We start from the raw sequence: 19,398 nt of genomic DNA, 5'->3' as shown, positions 1-19,398 counted from the left end.
ATTTGGAGGGTAGTGTGATTGGTGCATTGGCTGAAAGAATTCCCCTTCCCCCTCTCTGTGGCTATGGTGGAAGCTCTTGCTTGAAGAAAAGTAGTCATGTTTGCAAAGGAATTAAGTATTTTTGATGCTACATTTGAGGGCGATACAAAGATTGTAACTAATGCTCTGCGTGATGGAGGGTCAAACCATCTTGAATATGACGATGTCATTATTGACTCCCTTATGCTAGCTAGTGGCTTACGCCTTTGTAACTTCGCTCATGTAAAACAACTACGCAATTTAGTCACCCATTTCCTTGCCAGAAAGTCCAAATTTGGTAATGAGCTTCAGGTTTGGATTGAATCCGTTCCTGATGATATAACTCCTCTTGTAGCTTGTGATGTATTATAATTTCCGTTTTTATTAATCTAGCAGGCTTTCAAGTTTGGTTTCTCAAAAAAAAAAAAAAACTTTATGGATTATGGTGATTATTCTTTTATTAAGCTAATATGCCAATTGATTTTTGACATAGGTAGGGTTTGAATTCTAAATTTTGTTGTTTGACAATAAGAAAAATAGATACACTAACCAAACTACGCTACACTTTGTCTCACCCCCAGAGCATATAGATCAACCTAATCAATGAAAACTTGCACTGAACTCACCCATCCTTTTAGGCACAGGGACATAAGAACCAATTCAATTGCTTTTTTTTTTTTTTTTTTTTTTATATAGAAATTATGCCTCTAGCAAGATAGGGGCAACCCTCACTTTTCCTCTCACTTCAACGATTCTCATATGTGGTTAATGGCGGAGCTAGAAAATTTTGTCAAGTGGGACCAAGCCAAATGTATTATTGTATTATGTTAGCTTTAACCCTCTATATAAATGCGTATGATTTTATTTTTGGAAAACAACAAAAATCTTTTGCTAAAGAGATTTACTTATATATTTTTATTAACTTATACTTTAAATGTTCCTAAAATTAATGACTTATATATGACAAAAAAATCAATATTAAAATGAAAAATAAAGGAGACAATAATAAATTAAAGAGCATTTATACTTTTTTTTTAAAATGAAAGGGGGACATCACTTAAAATTTACTCAATATTTTAAAGATAAAATTTAGTAACAAAATTGGTTGTAGCCTAAAGTTACAACCTTACTCAATAAAATAAACATTGTTACATATTTTGAAAATCTACTCGTTGAATTGCATGTTCTTTACATTCTTAATACATATGTCAAATGTTGTATCAATCATATATTATTTGTTATATGATTTATAAATTTATATTTTTTGCATAATTTTAAACTACAAAAATTTGCAATTTAAACTATTTATTGATGACATAACTATTGATCTTTAATTTTCTAAAAGTTTTTGCAAGTATGGAGGATACAAGAAGAATATGTAATCCAATGGTGGGTTTGTAAAAAATCACCTCCAATAAAAAGATATTGAGTAAGGTTATAATTTAAGGCTACAACTAATTTTGTAGTTAAACTTTATTCATATTTTAAACTTTTATCATTAAATAGAGGAAAAATGGGTATTTTTGAAAAATCCAGGAAGGGCCATGGCCCTCCTACCACCCCCCCCCCCCCCTCTCTCCTGTCTATGCATAGGGTTATTTTCTATCTGCTTTTGGTTCTTGATAGAGGAGAGAGCTTAAGATAGATAAGCAAGGAGATGCAATTGATTAGTTATTACTTTATTTTTTTTTGAGAAATGATTAGTTATTACTTAGTAGCTGGGTTTTTTCTTTTTTGAATCTCTATCCTAGTAGGAAAGGGAAAGCAAGCACAGATAGAAAAAAAATGTATTAAATATAGCTCACGATACCTTTTTTTTTTTTTTTTTTTTGGTTGATAAAAAACTAGTTAAGCAAACAAAAATTCAAAAGAGTTATATTTATTTTTTTTGTATATATATATTTTTGGGAATATTTTTATGCAACTTTTAGGGCTCTATTTGAAATTCGCTTTATTTTGCTGAAATTAAAATTTTTTTATTAAAAATATTATAGATAAAAGTAAAAGTTAGCTGAAATAATACAGTGAGACTCATGAATAGTATTAAAAATTACAATAAACTCATAAATAATAGCAAAAATAAACTAAATAGTAAAATAAATTATAAAAAAATAAGTTACCCAAACAGATCTATAAAAATTATTTTATAATTAAATTTATCAAAAGCCAGTCCTAAGTTAAACAAATAGTCGCGCCGGTTCCTTTCAAAATAAAGAATAAAAAAAAGTTGCGCCGGTTTTCGCGTACACAAAGGGGTTTCTTCTCCGCGTCAATGAGACCAAAAAACCCAAACTAAAAAAAAAAAAAAAAAAATGCCGTGTTCTACCGGCTGTAACCGGTAATTCCGGTATCTTTGAAATGCACTAGATTCGAGCGCTCTTTCCTTGTTTCTATCTTCCTTTCCTTTTCTCTCATTTTCATTTCATCTCCTTTCCCTCTCTCCCAGCTTTCTTTCTTTTCAGCTTTCACAGCTAAAAACAACCTTTTCAGCTCTGATCCGAGTCGGAGACCGATTCGGATTCCGATTCCGATTCAACTCGGACTCTCTTTTCTCTAGGCTCTTCTTCTCCCAAATCAGGTACGCACTTCCATTTTTACTTGATCTCCCGTTTGGTTCCCGAGAAAAAAAAAATATGCAGGTTTTTTGAGATCCTTAGGGTTTTGAATGTCTAAATGTGGAATGTAGGGTTTTTTGTTTGAATTTATTGTGGTATCGGAGGCTCTGTTGGTTGTGTTTTTTTAATAATTTACGTGGTTTAGGATTCAGATTCTACTATTTTTCGTTTACATTTTTTTTTTTTTGGTTTGTTTCAAATTTTAGAAGAATTGTTTAAGGAATTTGTATAGAGAGCTTCTTTAATGTTTAAAACTGTGCTAACTGATTCAATATGACTTGTTTTGTTGGCAAAAATAAAGAGCTAACTATTTAAGTTGAGCTTAGAAGTTATATATAATAGTTGATTCAGAACAATTTTCTGCGTTGAGAAGAAAATAGTTGCTGTTTAAGTCTAGCTTGAAAGTTTATGTATGTATGTATGTGTGTGTGTATGTATATATATTGTTGTGTTGAGAAGAAAAGAGTTACTATTTAACGGGTGCCTTAGGGCATTTGTTAATGGGTCATTTTAGGAAAGTTTTGATACTACTTTCATGCGAATATTAAAAGCTGTAAAAAAAAATTCAGTTGCATTTTCCTTTTCTCATAAAAAGCTTCTAAAGATATTTCTCAAACCAATGCTCTTAGGGTATCCGTTAACTTTTTTCATATGTATATATATAAAAAGAGAGAGAGAGAGAGAGAGAGAGAGAGAGAAAAGATGCACACGTAACTAACTGGTGGGTCTTGAACCCAACAACCTCACCCTCCACCTTGCTCTTATGTCATTTGACCTAGAGCTCTTTGGCAAGAAAATTTTTGATTGTAGTTTTGCTTGAATGGAATCTCTCTCGGTGATTATTGGTGTCTGTATATTTCAGCACTAATGATTTGTTGAGAAAAATTGTGGCATGGTTGTTTTGATTGTTTCTTAATTTTTTGGGTGATGTATTTTTTATATATTAACAGGGTGCCCTTAGGGCATTTGTTAATGGACCATTTTAGGAAAGTTTGGATACCACTTTCTTGGGAATTATAAAAAGTTGTAAAAAAAAAATCAGTTTCCTTTTCCTTTTCCTTTTCCCATAAAACGTTTCTAAAAATATTTCCCAAACCAATGCCCTTAGGGCATCCGTTATCTTTTTGCTCGTGTCCTTTGACCTAGAGCTCTTTGGCAAGAAAAATTTTGATTTTAGTTTTGCTTGAATGGAATCTCTCTCAGTGATTATTGGTGTTTGTATATTTCAGCACTAATGATTTGTTGAGAAAACTTGTGGCATGGTTTTTTTGAATATTTATTAATATTTTTGGGTGATGTATGTTTTATAGAAAATGTCTCGAGCTGAGGAACTGTGGGAGCGGTTAGTCCGTGCTGCCTTAAGGAGGGAAAGGACAGGGACAGATGCATTTGGGCATCCTGTTACTGGAATTGCTGGATATGTTCCATCTTCATTAGCAAACAATAGAGATATTGATGAAATTCTGAGAGCTGCAGATGAAATTCAAGATGAAGATCCCAATGTTTCTAGAATCTGTATGAAATTTTTATTTCTTGAAAGATCATCGTTTATTTTTTTCTTTGGTTTTATCATCCTTTTATTTAATATATTTTTGCATACACTTGGGTCTCCTGTTGCCAGGTGCATTTCTAGATTACAAATGTTTAGTGGCTTTCATATACTCTGAAACTTTTTATGGGCCTGTATTTTATGCATGCGCGATATTGAAGATGCAAATTTTGCTACTTTATTTGTGTGCACTAGTAGAAAAGACATGTAACTATAATAAGGAGAGGAGTTCTACTTTGATAAATTATTATAACAAGTTGATATGTGAGCTGCACTGTCACACCATGTGACACATGACCTCACTGTCCCTCTATACTTTCATCGTTGGGAGTTGGAGTCAGTGAATTCCTTTCTAGACCTTATTTACTCACTGTTGTTTAGGGAGGTGGGGTTGGTAGGATGAGATGGAGTTTGATTGGAGTTTTAAGTTTGATGTTCACTCTTATTACCTATCCAAAAAAAAGTTTGATGTTCACTCTTATTACAAGGCTATTTGTGGTACCATTGTTAATTCATTCCTTTGGAAGAGTATATGGTGTCATTTAAAAAAAAAAATAAAGAAAGAAGAATATGGTGTGTCAAGGCCCTAAAGAAGGTGTCTTTTTTTTTTTGTGGACAACAACTTTGGGTAAGAATGTAGGAATTGGTTTGGAAAGCATTTGTTTCTCCATTTTGATGTTGTTTATGTTTTGTGGAGTGAAAATTTTAAGATGCTTAGGTTTCAATGGATGATCCATCGACAGTAGCAGAGTTGCTATTTGGTTGTAGGATTTGGTTTGGGAAGCAGTATTCAAATGTTTGGAATCTTAGTCTGTTATGCTTGATGTGGATAGTATAGTAGGAATGGAATGACCATACTTTTGAGGACATTGAGAGACCTCTTGATTAATTGAAATCCTTTGTGATTTTTCCTTGTTTGATTAGTCCTGTGCATGGAGTTTTACTCATTGTAATTCCATTTTTGAGTTCCTAGACTCACTTTGTTCTTTTTTTAATTTTTTAGGATACTTTGTTTTCATCATTGTGAACATGAAGTAATCTTTTACTTGAATAAAACTTTACTACTTACCAAAAAAAAGAAGTTGTTCTAGCTCGTATCTTAACCATTGAGTCTTATTGTCCCTTTATCTCTATTTCTACTTTTACTAAACATACATTCCACGCGCTTTGTTTTCGTCCTAATTTATTTCGATAAGTAATAAGTTCTATTAAGAAAAAATGCAACAAGTTTCAAAGGCATATAATAGATGTGCATCACAACTTAGCTTTGAGATTACGATGATATGTAAGCTCCAATAAGTTGGAAACAGTAAAGAGCATTCTGTTCACACCCATCAAAAGTTCTAGAATTTCTCTCTTCAAAAGCACCACAAGCCCCAGGCCTTAGACAGGTTTACCATTGTTTTTTTTTTTTACTAGAGATGTTGGAGGGTGGTAGAAGTTGATGTGTTGGTTGTTTTGAAGAGTTCCACAAGTATTGTAAATTTGAAAACTCTCTTAATGCATCTTTTATTGCATTAATTCCAAAGAAGATGAATGCTACCAATGTGAGGGACTTAGTTTGGTCTGGAGTGTTTAGAAGATTTTGGCCAAGGTGTTGGCCAATAGGTTGAAAGGGGTTTTGGATAAACTTATCTTTGAATCACAAAATTCGTTTGTGGGAGGAAGGCAGGTTTTGGATTCAGTGCTTATTACTAATGAGTGTGTGGATGCTAGGATAAAGTCATACCCTTGCCATTATTCTATAAGTTGGATATAGGAAAAACCTATGATCATGTTAATTGGGAGGCTATTCTCTATCTCTTGGAGAGAATGGGTTTTGGTGAAAAGGAGAAGTTGGATTCATACTTGCATTTCCACAATACAATTTTCTATCTTGGTGAATCATTCTCCTTGTGGTTTTTTTAGCTTTTCTAGGGGATTAAGACAGGGGAATCCATTATCTCTTTCGCTCTTTACTCTGGTTAAGGAGGTTCTCAGTAGTATGTTGAGGAGAATGGGGGAGGGAGGTCTTGTCAAAGACTCAAAGGCTTTACGCTATAGCCGTGTGGATTCTTCCATCTTTGTTCGTCAATGTCATGGCTGTTGCCTCATCCTTCTTTTATTCTTGACAATAGTTGGGAATACTGATTGGGGGGGGGGAGGGTTGTCTATTTCCTATGTAGCACGGGTGCGTTTCCGGATTTGGGCGCAGGTGCGAGAGCGGGTGCGAGACTCGGCAATTTTTGAAAAAATAGGGTGTGGGTGCGGTGATTAAAAAATTATCAAAAATATTTTTATTTATATTTTTAATATATTTTTACTATTAAAATATTTTTTTAAAACACGTTAGATTCACAAAACAAAGAAAAAAGAAATCAAGAAACACAAAACAAAACACAAAACAAAAAAGAATGTCCTGCACTCTCACCTAATCATGCCAGATATCAGCAATATCAGATAAAATGACCAAAACAGCCACATGACTTTGGGTGCAACTAGGGGGTCCAATAGAATACAAAACAAAGGGCATTTTGGGTAGTCAAAGTTTATATTAAAACTCAAAGTAGCAGTTCCCATAAAAAAAAAAAAGAGTAGCAGACCTAGTACGTTGAATGGCTATCTCTTGTGCGTTTCAACTCAACGATGAGGCTTAGGTTTTAGTTTTTGGACAGCAAATGCTTTGGTTTTAGGTTTTTGTTGTTGCAATGCATGATCCAAGGCCGATTTCGGCAGTTTCGGCCGCCGGCCAGTACATTCCGAACCAGGCCGTATCAGGTCATATCGGCCGAATCGGAACGTACTGGCCGGCGGCCAAAATTGGCCTTGGATCATGCATTGCACCAACAGATACGACCTGATTTTGGCTGAATCGGCTTGGTTCGGTGCGAATCGGCGAGAGTCGAAGCCAAGTCGGCGTGAATCCCAAAAAAAAAAAAAAAAACTGAGACGCGGCATCGACGCGCGGGCAGCGGTGTTGCTCGCGCATCAGACGTGGGTGCGGCACCCATTTTGCCACACTCGTGCTTCATAGTCTATTTCACACTTATTGTTTGTTGTGGATACTATCTTGTTTTGTGATGTTGACATTGAACAGATTTTGTACATTCAGATGTTGCTGTCTTGTTTTGAGGTAGTGATTGGGTTAAAAGTTAATTGGAGAATGTGGTTGAATTCGATTTGATTTTGTATTGTAAGGTAGGGTCTTTGCCAATGACCTACCTTGGTATGCCATTGGGGGCTTCTTTTAACTCAACGACAATTTGGAATCCTATTTGGGGAAATTCAAATGTCGATTAGCTGATTGGAAGAGGCTTTACTTTTCAAAAAGGGGAGGCTGAAGTTATTGAAGAGTACGCTTTTGAGCCTACCTACTTATTATTTGTCATTGCTCACCATTACTACTTGTGTGACCAATAGGAACTAGAGGTTGCGAAGGAATTTCTTGCGGGGTGGTTTAGGTGAGGAGTTCAAACATCATTTGGTTGGATGAGATACGATGTGTACTTTTATGTCTAGTGGAGCACTGGGGATTTAGAAGCTTACTCCTTTTAATCACTCTTTGTTAGGCAAGTGGTTGTGGTGATTTCAGATGGAGGAAACTTGTTTATGGAGGCGGTTAATGACTGTGAAGTATGGGGAAGAATGGGGTGGATGGTGTACTAAACCTGTTTGAAGCACTCATGATTGTGGGTTGTGAAGGAGTATTACAATGGGTGGGGTAGTTTCTTACCATACATTTGGTTTGATGTGGGTTCTGGAAAATGGATCCGATTTGGGCAGGCTGTTGGTGCTGAGAACAGCCTTTGCAGATGTTGATCCTATTCTATTTTAAAATTCTGTGAATACGAAAGCTTCAGTTGAGTCCTTATCAGCTCCTTATTAGAGAGATAGGAGGAGGTGGGGAGGAGTTGGGATGTGAGGTTCATGAGAAATTTTAATGATTGGGAGGGGTTTCATTCCTCCAAGTTCTACACTTCTAGTGTACTTGGTTGGTTTTTTTTTTTAATAAAATTTCTTACTTATCAAAAAAAAAAAAAGTCCCCATTAGGGAGGGGGTAATCAGTATTTTAATGTTAAATTTTATTTTTTTATGAGGCATTACAGGGCTCATCCCTTGTGTCTTTCCCTTGGAAAGCCATATGGAGGGTGAAGGCTCTTTGGAGAGTTTCCTTTTTTGTGTGGACATCTGCTTGGGGAGGGGGGGGGGTGGGGTGGGGGTATCTTCTCAAGAATAGATACTCCATTTTGAGTTGGTTTTGTATGTGCTGATGCAGTGGGGAGATGGTAGACCGTATTTTGTTATGTTGGAGTGTGGTGTTTGAGTTGTGGAGTTTTGTTTGTAGTTCCTTTGGGATATAGTGGGTATTATCAGCCAAGGTCATTGAGCTATCATGTGGGTGGCAGAATTGGGGAGGGAAAGAAATTTGGAATCATGTCCATTATATTTGTTGTGGACTTTATGGAGGGAAAGAAATTGATGTAATTTCAAAGTTGTGAAAACCGCAAGGAGTCAATTGCTAGCCATCTTCACCAGTTCCTTATACAAGTGGTCTTATGCATTGGGCTTTATGGATAGCAATGCCATTGAGTCATTCATAGAGCCATTATCTTTGTAGATAATTCTTTTAGTTCCTTATATGAGTGGTCTTATGCATTGGGCTTTATGGATAGCAATTCCATTGAGTCATTCATAGAGCCATTATCTTTTTTTTTGATAGGTAATAAAGATATATATTCAAGAACACTACCTTATATAGAAAAACATAAGGCAGAGAGAAAAATACAAAGGGAAGAGCGAGAGAAAAAAGATCAAGAAAGAAAACGAAACTAAGTACACATGAGAGAGCTAAGAAACACAGGGAGAGAATCACTAGAGGTGAGTCCCCAAGCCCTAGGCCATTCAAACAAAGTGCCACTGAAAGAGGCCAAAAGCTGGTCATCTGAACTTTTCATGTTCTCGAATGTCCTCCTATTTCGTTCCCTCTAAAGACACCACATCAAGCATAATGAAGCTAAATTCCAAATGCTAGACAAATGCTTTCCAGGCCAATTCCACCAACCGAATAGGGTATCTGCAACTGAACCAGGCAAGACCCAAGAAAACCCAAAAGATCTAAACACTAAACTCCACAACCGATGAGCCTTCCCACAATGTAGTAACAAATGATCCGTCGTTTCCCTATTATTGCGGCACGTGATACACCAGTCTACAAAATCCAACCCTCTACTTCTCAAATTATCACCTGTAAGGATCCTATCCCATACAGCAGTCCACACAAAGAAGGAAACACGCCGAGGAGCCTTAACCTTCCAAACACCTTTCCAAGAAAATATAATGGGAAATGAGCTTCTCAACTTATTGTAAAACAAATGAATATCAAAGTCCCCATTCTTTGTCAACTTCCATCGCATACAATCACCGTTCTCAATAGGAGGAAGATTAGAGCCCAAGGTACGGAGAAAATCATCCACGCCACTCATTTCCCAATCATTTGGTCTCCGAGTAAAGTGGACATTCCAACTTCTCCTCTCCTCTATCCCCAACCGTTCAAGAGAAGAGGCCACCGATGCATCTTTATTGGATGCAATCCCATACACACTTGGAAAAGTCAATTGAAGAGGAGAATCCCCACCCCATTGATCTGTCCATAGCTTCACCCTATCCCCCACCCCTACCTCAAAGTGAATATTCTTGCTAAAATGCGGATACTTCTCCACAAGCCACAAGCCACAAGCCACACCCATGCACCCCTCTACCTAGCTTGGATGTCCAACCCCCCCATTCTTCCCCAAACTTGAGGGCTACCACCCTTCTCCAAAGCCTTGTCTCCTCAATCCCAAACCGCCATAACCACTTCCCTAGTAAGGCTTTATTAAAAGTAGTTAATTTCCTTACTTCTAACCCACCATATTGCAAAGGTGCACACACTTTGTCCCATCCCACCAAATGAAACTTGGAGTCCCCCCACAAGAAATCCCTTTGCAACCTCTCAATTTTATTGGCCACATGCGTAGGGATGGTAAAAAGAGACAAAAAAATAAGTGGGGAGACTAGATAATGTGCTTTTAAGTAACGTTAGTCTTCCACCTTTTGACAAATACAACTTCTTCCAGCCGGCCAATTTACGCTCAATTTTCTCCAAAATAAGATTCCAAATAGTAGGGGACTTCTCACGCTCAATATTCTCTTCATAGAGCCATTATCTTTGTAGATGATTCTTTCCATTGTAATTATTTTGGCTTCTTTGTGTCGTTTTTACATGAAGTATCCTCTTTCCAATAAAATTATTCTTTTATATATATATATATATATATATAAAAGAAAGCAAGTAAATCTATAACCTTTCCAAATCTCACTATTGTGGTGTCTCCCAAATCAGTCTTGCCAACAAGCAACTAAATTTATAACCTTCCTTGGCATCACCCAGGGTAAAGGAAGGTATTACTGATCTATTTCATATTGCACGAAATCAAGTGTCTGTGGCGGGGGGGTTAATGGCACTATGTTATGGGATGCCACATTCATTAGGCCATTTCAGGATTAGGAGTTGGAGATAGTGTTGTTAAAAGCGCGCTTAAGCGCATGGGCTTTGAGGCTTTTTCCCTCTAAAGCGATTTGCTCTCACAAAAGTGCGCCTTAGGCGTGTTTTTTAGTGTTTTTTTATTAAGCGCAAAGCGTGCTTTTTTGAGCTCTTTGTAATTAAAAAAAAAAAAAAATCCTGATTTGATTTTTACCCATTAGATCTAAATATGTTTGAAATAAGCCATTGATTTAATATATAAAAACTAATAGTGTGGTGTGCTACCATTAACCTAAGCCTACTTCTTTAGATATTTTTGACCTTTTGGACCACGACCACACAAACAAACACTCAATTCAGACAATTATGATCATCCCTTGCTTAATGAGGATGATGATTATGTAGGTTAGGATTGCATTGCATATTTGCATTGATTTTGTCAGGCTGAGATATTTTGTTAGGTAAAGATAACATTACTTAACCTTCTAGTACTTTTTAGCCTTTACCTTTTTGGTTCTAAACTTCTATTTTGATTCTACGATTTTTTGTAATCATAGCCATCAAATATCATATTTGCATATATTTTGTAAAGCACAAGAGAATTATGTAAATGTTATATAAATTATATAAAATGTTTCCAAAAGTGTTGGACTGTGGTAAAGGAAGATGTTATGGCTTTTTTTGTGGATTTTCATAGAACTTGCATCTTTGAAAAATCTCTTAATGCCACTTTTTTATGTCTGATTCCTAAGAAGACGAATGCTATTAGCATTAAGGACTTTTGTTCTATTAGCCTTGTGGGTAGTTTGTATAAGCTACTATCAAGTGTTGGCATATTTGGACAAGGGAGTTTTTTGTGTCAGCGGTTATGCGTTTGTCTAATGGGTGGCTTCATTGGGACATTTGGTTCTGTCTTCCACCACAAGATTGGGAGTCAGAATCGTTTGATCTTTTTTGGATGGTGCTTTATTCCACGAATGTGTGGGGTGTTGGTGATGAAAAACTTTTCTGGAAGCCAGCAATTAGGAGAGGTTTTGAGGTTCGAGGCTTCTATCACTTTTTATCTCCTTCTTCTGTCATTGATTTTCCTTGGAAAATGGTGTGGCAATCAAAGGTTCCTCCTAGAGTAGAAAAGAGTGACAGAAGAAGGAGATAAACAGTGATAGAAGCCTCGAACCTCAAAAGTACGCTTTCTAGTCTTCCGACTTACTTTCTATCGTTATTCACAATTCCTACTCATGTGGCTAATAAAATTGAAAAGTTGCAAAGGGATTTCCTATGGGGAGATAGCAAGATTCATTTGGTAGGATGTGATAAAGTTTGTGCGCCTATAGCAAATGGTGGCTTAGGGATAAGGAAACTCACTATCTTTAATAAGGCTTTATTGGGGAAATGGTTGTGGCGGTTTGGAAAGGAAGAGGGTCGGTTATGGAGACGGGTAGTAGCTTCAAAATAAGGGGAAGATAGGGGGGGATGGACCTCAAAGCTGGGTAGGGGAGCTCATGGGTGTGGTTTGTGGAGAAGTATCCGCATGGGTTGGGAGGATTTCAGCAAAAATTGTCAGTTTGTGGTTGAGTTGGGGAATAGGGTGAGGTTTTGGCAGGATGAGTGGTATGGGGATCAATCTTTTCAATTGGTTTTTCCAAGGCTGTATGTCATTGCCATTGATAAGGAGGCTTCTGTTGAAGCTTCTTTGCCTAGGCAAGGGGTGGAGGATAGAAGATTTTGGAATGTTCGTTTTAGCAGATTTTTTAATGATTGGGAGATGGATGAAGGGCTGCAGTTTCTTCGTATATTGGGTGCTATAACCCCTCCTATGGATGTTGGAGACCGGATGAGATGGAAATTGAAGCCTAATGGGGCTTTTGACATCCGGTCGTACCATAACAAATTAAGAAATTCTCCTTCAACTATCTTTCCTTGGAAAGCTATTTGGAGAGTAAAGGCCCCTAGGCGAGTTTCTTTTTTTGTTTGGTGTGTAGCTTGGAATAAGATTCTAACGGGAGACAATTTGAGATTGAGGAGATTGGATTTTGTGGATTGGTGCATTATGTGCCGTCATTGTGGAGAGACGGTAGATCACTTACTTCTTCATTGTGAGGTGGCCTATTGGTTTTGGAGCTTTGTTTTTATAACTTTTTGGCTTGGCTTAGGTTATGCCTAGATTGATTCCAGACTTGTTTTTTGGATGGTGGAATTGGCTGGGGAAGCATTCGTCTCAGATCTGGAATTTAGTCCCGTTGTGCATCCTATGGTGTATTTGGAAGGAGCGGAATCGGAGGACTTTTGAGGATTTGGATAGCACTAGTGATCAGTTGCTTGCTTCTTTTAGTGGAACTCTTTTTGATTGGTCTCGGGCGTGGGGACTCACGTCTAGTGATTCCCTCCCTTCTTCTCTTTGCTCCATTTTCCTATTGTAATTTCTTTGTTGTTTGGTTTTCTCTCTTGTTTCTCTTTGTTTTCTTTTTCTTGTATTTTCTGGGTTGTTTTGTGTTTTTTAGGCATAGAGTAGCCTTTCGTATATATATCATTCTTACTTTAAAAAAAAAAAGAGTAACATTCTTTTCTTGGACTGCTGCCTTAGGTAAGATCTTAACTACAGATAATCTTTGGAAGAGGCATATTGCAGTGTTAGAGTGGTGCTTTATGTGTAAAAGGTGTGGGAAATCGATGGATCATCTTTTTTTCCATTGTCCTATAGCATATGAGTTGTGATCCATGGTTTTTTGTTTGTTTGGTATACATTGGGTTATGCCTTATAAAGTTAGTGAGTTGTTAGCTTCTTAGCAGGGGAAGTTTGGTAGACATCAAAATATAGGTTTATGGAGGTTTGTGCCACATCGTTTGTTTTGGTGCTTATGGCAGGAGCAGAATGCTTGATGCTTTGAGGATTGTGAACGATGTACTCTTGACATTAAGTTTTTCTTTTTCCGTACTCTCTTTGAGTGGAGTTTAGTTTTGCCTTCCTATGCTTGTTTTTCTCTCTCCGATCTTATTGATTGTTGTAATCTGGGTTCTTGATTTGTGCCACTATAGTACACTTTTAGTGTATTTGGTTGGTTTTTTTTAAAAAAATTTCTTACGTTAATTATGAAAAAAAAAAAAAAGTGTTGGCACATAGGCTTCTTTGTGTTTTGGAGAGGATGCGTTTTGGAGAGAAGTGGGGGAGGTGGATGAAGTTTTGTGTTTCTACCGTCCGATTTTCAGTTCTTGTTAATAGCTCTCTAGTGGGTTTTTTTGGTAGTACTCGGGGCCTTTGCCAAGGGGACTCTTTGTTTCCTCTTTTCCCGTTGGTCTGTTGGTGATGAAAATTTTGAGTAGGTTGTTGAAAAGAACAGAAGAGGGAGGCTTTCTTAGGGGTTTTCAAGCGAATTCCCATTCACAAGGAGGTTTACATATTTCTCATCTTTTTTTTGCTGATGACACTATCCTTTTTTGTGATGCAACGGGGGAACAACTCTATATATTCAGATGGTGATGATTTTCTTTGATGCTGTCATAGGCTTGAAAGTTAATATTGGTAAGAGTGAGATTGTTCCAGTGGGGGTGGTAGGGAGTTTGGATACTCCAGCTAGTGTCTTAGGTTGCAATGTTGGTAGGCTGCCCATGATTTACTTGGGTATGCCTCTTGGAGCTCCTTTTAAGGATTCATCAATTTGGAATCCTATTATAGAAAAAATGGAGTAGAAGCTTTCTGGTTGGAAATGTTTATATTTGTCGAAAGGGGGTTGATTAACTTTGTTGAAAAGCACCCTTTCAAGCTTTCCAACCTATTTCTTATCCTTGGTTACTATCCCTCCAGTTGTGGCGGATAGATTAGAAAGGATCTAGACAAATTTCCTGTGGGGTAGTTCTAAGGAAGCTTTCTATCCACTTGTTGCTTGGAATAAGGTGTGTAGGCTAGTTGAAATAGGAGGTTTGGGGATAATGAGGTTTGGTTTATTTAATCAAGCCCTGCTTGGACAATGGTTATGACGTTTCGGAAGTGAAACCAATCATTTATGGCGTTAGGTTATAGCTACCAAATATGGGGAGTCTTGGTGGAGGTTGGTGCACTAGAGTTAGTAGAGGTGCTCAGGGATGAGGAATGTGGAAGAATATTAGGAAAGGTGTTGAGAGTTTCTTTGGTCATGTGTTGTATGTGGCAGAAGAGGGTCTTCATATTCAATTCTGGTATGATCTTTGGTATGGGCACATTCCCTTAAAGGATCTTTACTTTGATCTTTTCTCTTGTGCTATAGGTAATGAAGCTTGGATTTCTGAGTTGATTAGTATTTCACCAGATGGTGGTAGTAGGACTTGGAATATTCGATTCCACAGGGCTCTTGATGATTGGGAGGAGGAGAGAGTGTTTGCTTTTTACAAGCTTCTTTATTCCAATATGCCTAGGGTTAGAGGGGGATAGATGGTTGTTTTGGAAGTTAACTGGAATGGTGTTTTGATGTGCTCTCTTTCTATAATTTCTTATATGCTCCTCCTACCTTTCCTTTCCTGTGGAAATGTATTTGGAGTAGTAAGGTACCTAAAAGAGTGTCTTTCTTTCTATGGACTGCAGCTCAAGATAGTATTCTTACTATTGGCAACTTTGTAAAAAAGAACTTGTCTTTGGTTAATTGGTGTTGCTTGTGTCGTTGCGATGGAGAAACAGTGGATTATTTCATTGCAAGTTCGCACACGCCTTGTGGAGTGAAGTGTTTTTGATGTTTAATTTGTAGTGGGTGATGCCAAGGACAGTTGTTTCTCTTCTTTTGGCATGGGAGAATTATTTGGGGTTACACTCTTTTTCGATTCTAGCGTGTTTGATGTGGCTAATTTGGAGGGAACGAAATACACGCACTTTTGAGGATGTTGAGAAATCTATTGATTTTTTGAAGTCTTTGCTAGTTGGGACATTGTTTGGGTGGTCTCGACTTTGGGGTTTTACACAATGTATTTCCATTTTTCATTTCGTGTGTTCTATTTCTATTTGATTTGTTTGTATTTGTTTTTAGTACATTATGTTTATCATTGTGGACATGACATACTTTTTTTAATAAAAATATCTATTACCTATCAAAAAAGATATTAACTGATCACTTGATTGTTGTATTGACCATTAATAATTTTGTTAAAATTTATTATTTTAAATGTGCGCTTCACATCGATCAGGCGTGCACTTGTGCTTTGCACCTAGGCTCTTGGATGCCTTTGTGCTTAAGTGCACTTAGCGCTTTTAACAACACTGGTTGGAGATGGTGCAATTTTTTTTAGCCTCCTATGTTGGGGGAGGAGAAGATCAGATAGGTAGGCTTCCTTATTATATTATTGTATTTTTTGATAACGTAGGTAACCTTACCTAAAAAAAAAAAAGATAATGTAGTTAACCTTTCTAAAGAAGAGCTTGTTGGACTTGCCTTTACCGAGTAGAACTTATGGGCAACTGACCTTGCTTCCATAAAGCCTCTCTCTCCCTACCAAACCGCAATAGCCACTTCCTCAATAAGGCCTTACCAAACGGTCTCAAGCTCTTAACAGCCAGCCCACTTTGGTAGGGTTTGCAAATTTTGTCCCAATTAAAAAATTTAGAGTTCTCCTCTAACACCTCCCCCCCACACCTTTCAAAAAAAAAAAAAAAAAAACTCGTGGCCTTTACATACAATTAGGTACATTTGCAGGAATAGGAAACAAAGACAAGAAATATGTTGGTAAATTGGATTGTTATTTTAAATCAAAGTGAGTCTACCTCCCTTAGACAATTAGAGTTGCTTCCAACCTTTAAGCATTGAAACTGGGCAGACATTCTATTGCTGAAAATGGTACCAAACCAATATGGGGTATTTGGAAAGAGCTTCTTAGGATGAGTCCGGTGTTAAATATTGGGAAAAAAACATTTAGATTCAGTGTTCCTACAACCAGGCTATTTGAATCTTGATGGGATTTAAGTTGCTTGAAGAATTTATAATTTTAGGGTTGTTAATTGTGGGGAAAAATAGAGGATTGAGGTTTTGGTTATTAGCTAATGGTAGATTGAGTTAGGATTTGATAGGTGAAAACCAAGTCTGCTTGCTGGTTTAAAATGTGGATTACTTGTCTTCTCTTCTCTTATTGAGCTCTTAGATTTATGTTCTTGTTGTTTATCTAGCCTCACTCGGTACACTGCCTGTGTACCCAGAGGATAGCCTGTATTTTTAGCCCTTTTTTTAATATAAAAAAATAAAGTTTTTCATTATTGATAAGACAGTGGATTACTTGCAGAAAATAAGAAGGCAAGAATTAGTAGAAGGATTGATGCTAGGCTCGCACCTAGATCTGCTGAGCATTGCACAGGCTTTCCTTGGCATAACATGTTGAGTTTTGGTTGAATTGAACAATTCTCAAGAAAGAGCACAGTTGTTCCAAAACTTTTATAAATGAGCAATGCACTTAAAGTATGGAAAGATAATATAGGACTTATACTGACTAGTCTAAGATTTCTTTAGATTCGAACTGGGCTCCAGATTTAGACCATAATCTTAAGTAACTTTGGCCTCCAAGCTTGTTTTTCTGAGCACTTCTCACATCTCACATTGTGTGTCAAGTGTGGGTAAAATTACTCCTCAAATCAAAGAAAATCGAAATTAAATAAACCAACAACATAAATAAAGTGAAGAAACATTGCAGTAGGACCTGTGTTAACTAGACTGAAACTTTATAAGGTTCAAAGTAGGCCCAACATTGCTTTCAGACCATAATTATGAACAGTTTTGGCCTTCAAGCATGCTTGTTCGTGACATTATCACAATTGTTTTTTGGATAAGAAATTTTATTGTGAAAGACTTCTTCATGTACAGAGGAATTTGGACCTTCATGTGATATCACTTATTAGAACAAAGAGAATAACCATCAAATCCTGTTCCTCATCATCATTGTTACCACAGTGCTGCCTATCACTAGGGTTATCAACCTTGATCACTTTTATCATGCACCATGACCTCATCCTTGAACTGCACATCACCACCCAGATTCCTAATCCCATATAATGTAACTCTGCTACCATCACTTTCTCCTTATGCAAAACTGATCTCTCTATTTGCAAATGCCAACCAAATAAGTTAAATACCAGCATCGGTCCAAGTTTCCACTGGTCCTTGGATCTACAAGCCCAAAACCATCGTGGACATTTGGCCACCTCTATCATAACTCTTGATTCCAGATCTGGTTGTGGCTGGGGCTGGTGGCGATGCAGTGATGGTGAGGCCCCGAAGGGAAAGGTGGTTGGTTTTTGTTAATGCTGAAATTTTGATGGGAAAAATGGGGTACAAACTTGGGGCACTAGATTGGATGGAATCTCTTGTGAAGCAGCTATTCTGCCTTTGTTTGTGCAATCAAACAGCAAATATTTTATTTGTTTTTTCTTTGGACTACCTATTTTATCTGGCTTATTGTTTTGTGTGTTAAATATGTTCTATAATGTTCATGGAAACCTTTAGATATGTATGAAGTTGCTAAGTTTCTGTTGGTTATCTGCAGTATGTGAGCATGCTTATTCACTGGCTCAAAATCTGGATCCTAATAGTGAAGGAAGAGGTGTCTTACAATTCAAGACAGGACTGATGTCAGTCATCAAGGTATGCGTTTAGTTTGCAATGGTAAATTTTGTTTTTGACAACTAACTTTTTGCATTATGGGCAAGAAGCTGTAAATTTTGTGGGTAGACTTGTATGTTTGTGCATGTGGCAATAGCACTAGTCCTTTATCTCACCTTTTGCATATCAGTGATTAACATATTGAATAAATTTTCTTAGATATTACTTGGAGAAAAAATGATGTTAGATATTCAAAATTTTGACTGAGTTTGGACACTATATTTGTTCATCTTTCTTTTGGAATTTGATGGAGAATCCACGTGTAAATCATTAATTTATGGATGCACACTCACATATTATGCTTGTATCTGTTCATTGTACAAATGTACAGAGGCTATTAGAGATTGCAAATTCCATTGTTCTTAGCATATTTTGAAGATGTTAGGTTTTTACTTTGTTCTTAAATTTGGAACTTTAACCTTTACTAGCAATTCTGTTATTGTGGGACTTGTATATTAATTTTAATGTAATGTGCAATATTTGGTCTCTTTGGGCAATTTTTCAGCAAAAACTGGCCAAGAAGGAGGTTGGAACCATAGATAGAAGTCGAGACATTGAGCGCTTGCAAGAGTTTTACAAACTGTATAGAGAGAATAATAGTGTAGACAAGCTACGAGAGGAAGAAATAAAGTTGAGGGAGTCTGGTGCTTTCAGTGGAAACCTTGGCGAGTATGTTTCTGAACTAGCAAATAAACATATTAATCATATAAAATTAAGCTATGCTCTTGAACTATTCTTTTTCCTACTTCTCTTTGAATGTAAATATATCTTGTCCTGAATCCCTGCATTTGAAAATTTTTTTTGATAGATTTTTAGTGGGGGAGGGTGGTTTGAACTTTGGATATCTTTGTTGAAAACATTGGTAAATGCCATTTGACCAAAAGGTCATTTTCACTTCTCTTTGAAAACCTTGCTAATAGTCACTTTCACCTCTCTTTGAATATTTAGCTTTTAGTTGTATTTTTTTTTTCTTTTTCCTGTTAAAGGTGTCCTCATTGTGGACATTTGACAACATCTGTCATAATTTTTGATTCCAGATCTGGTTGCAACATATATGATATGATATGATATTCATGATATTTATCAGTTTTGGTCAATGCACATCATTT

General features: G+C 36.8%; 1 protein-coding gene across 2 annotated transcripts in view; it reads left to right on the top strand.

The window, feature by feature from the left end:
- Positions 1–2,401: 2,401 nt before the first annotated feature.
- The window catches only part of LOC142606674 (callose synthase 9), a 59,025-nt gene continuing 42,028 nt past the window's right edge, over positions 2,402–19,398 (top strand). For both annotated transcript variants that reach the window (XM_075778010.1, XM_075778011.1), the window contains exons 1-4: positions 2,402–2,596; positions 3,944–4,148; positions 18,174–18,271; positions 18,795–18,958. In XM_075778010.1, the coding sequence (XP_075634125.1) occupies positions 3,947–4,148; positions 18,174–18,271; positions 18,795–18,958 (464 nt within the window). In that variant the 5' untranslated portion in view covers positions 2,402–2,596; positions 3,944–3,946. The remainder of the gene's footprint in view (positions 2,597–3,943; positions 4,149–18,173; positions 18,272–18,794; positions 18,959–19,398) is intronic.

The sequence above is a fragment of the Castanea sativa genome, chromosome 8 (assembly GCF_040712315.1).
Source record: "Castanea sativa cultivar Marrone di Chiusa Pesio chromosome 8, ASM4071231v1".
NCBI lineage: Eukaryota > Viridiplantae > Streptophyta > Magnoliopsida > Fagales > Fagaceae > Castanea > Castanea sativa.
This window is presented reverse-complemented; position numbering and strand designations above follow the sequence as displayed.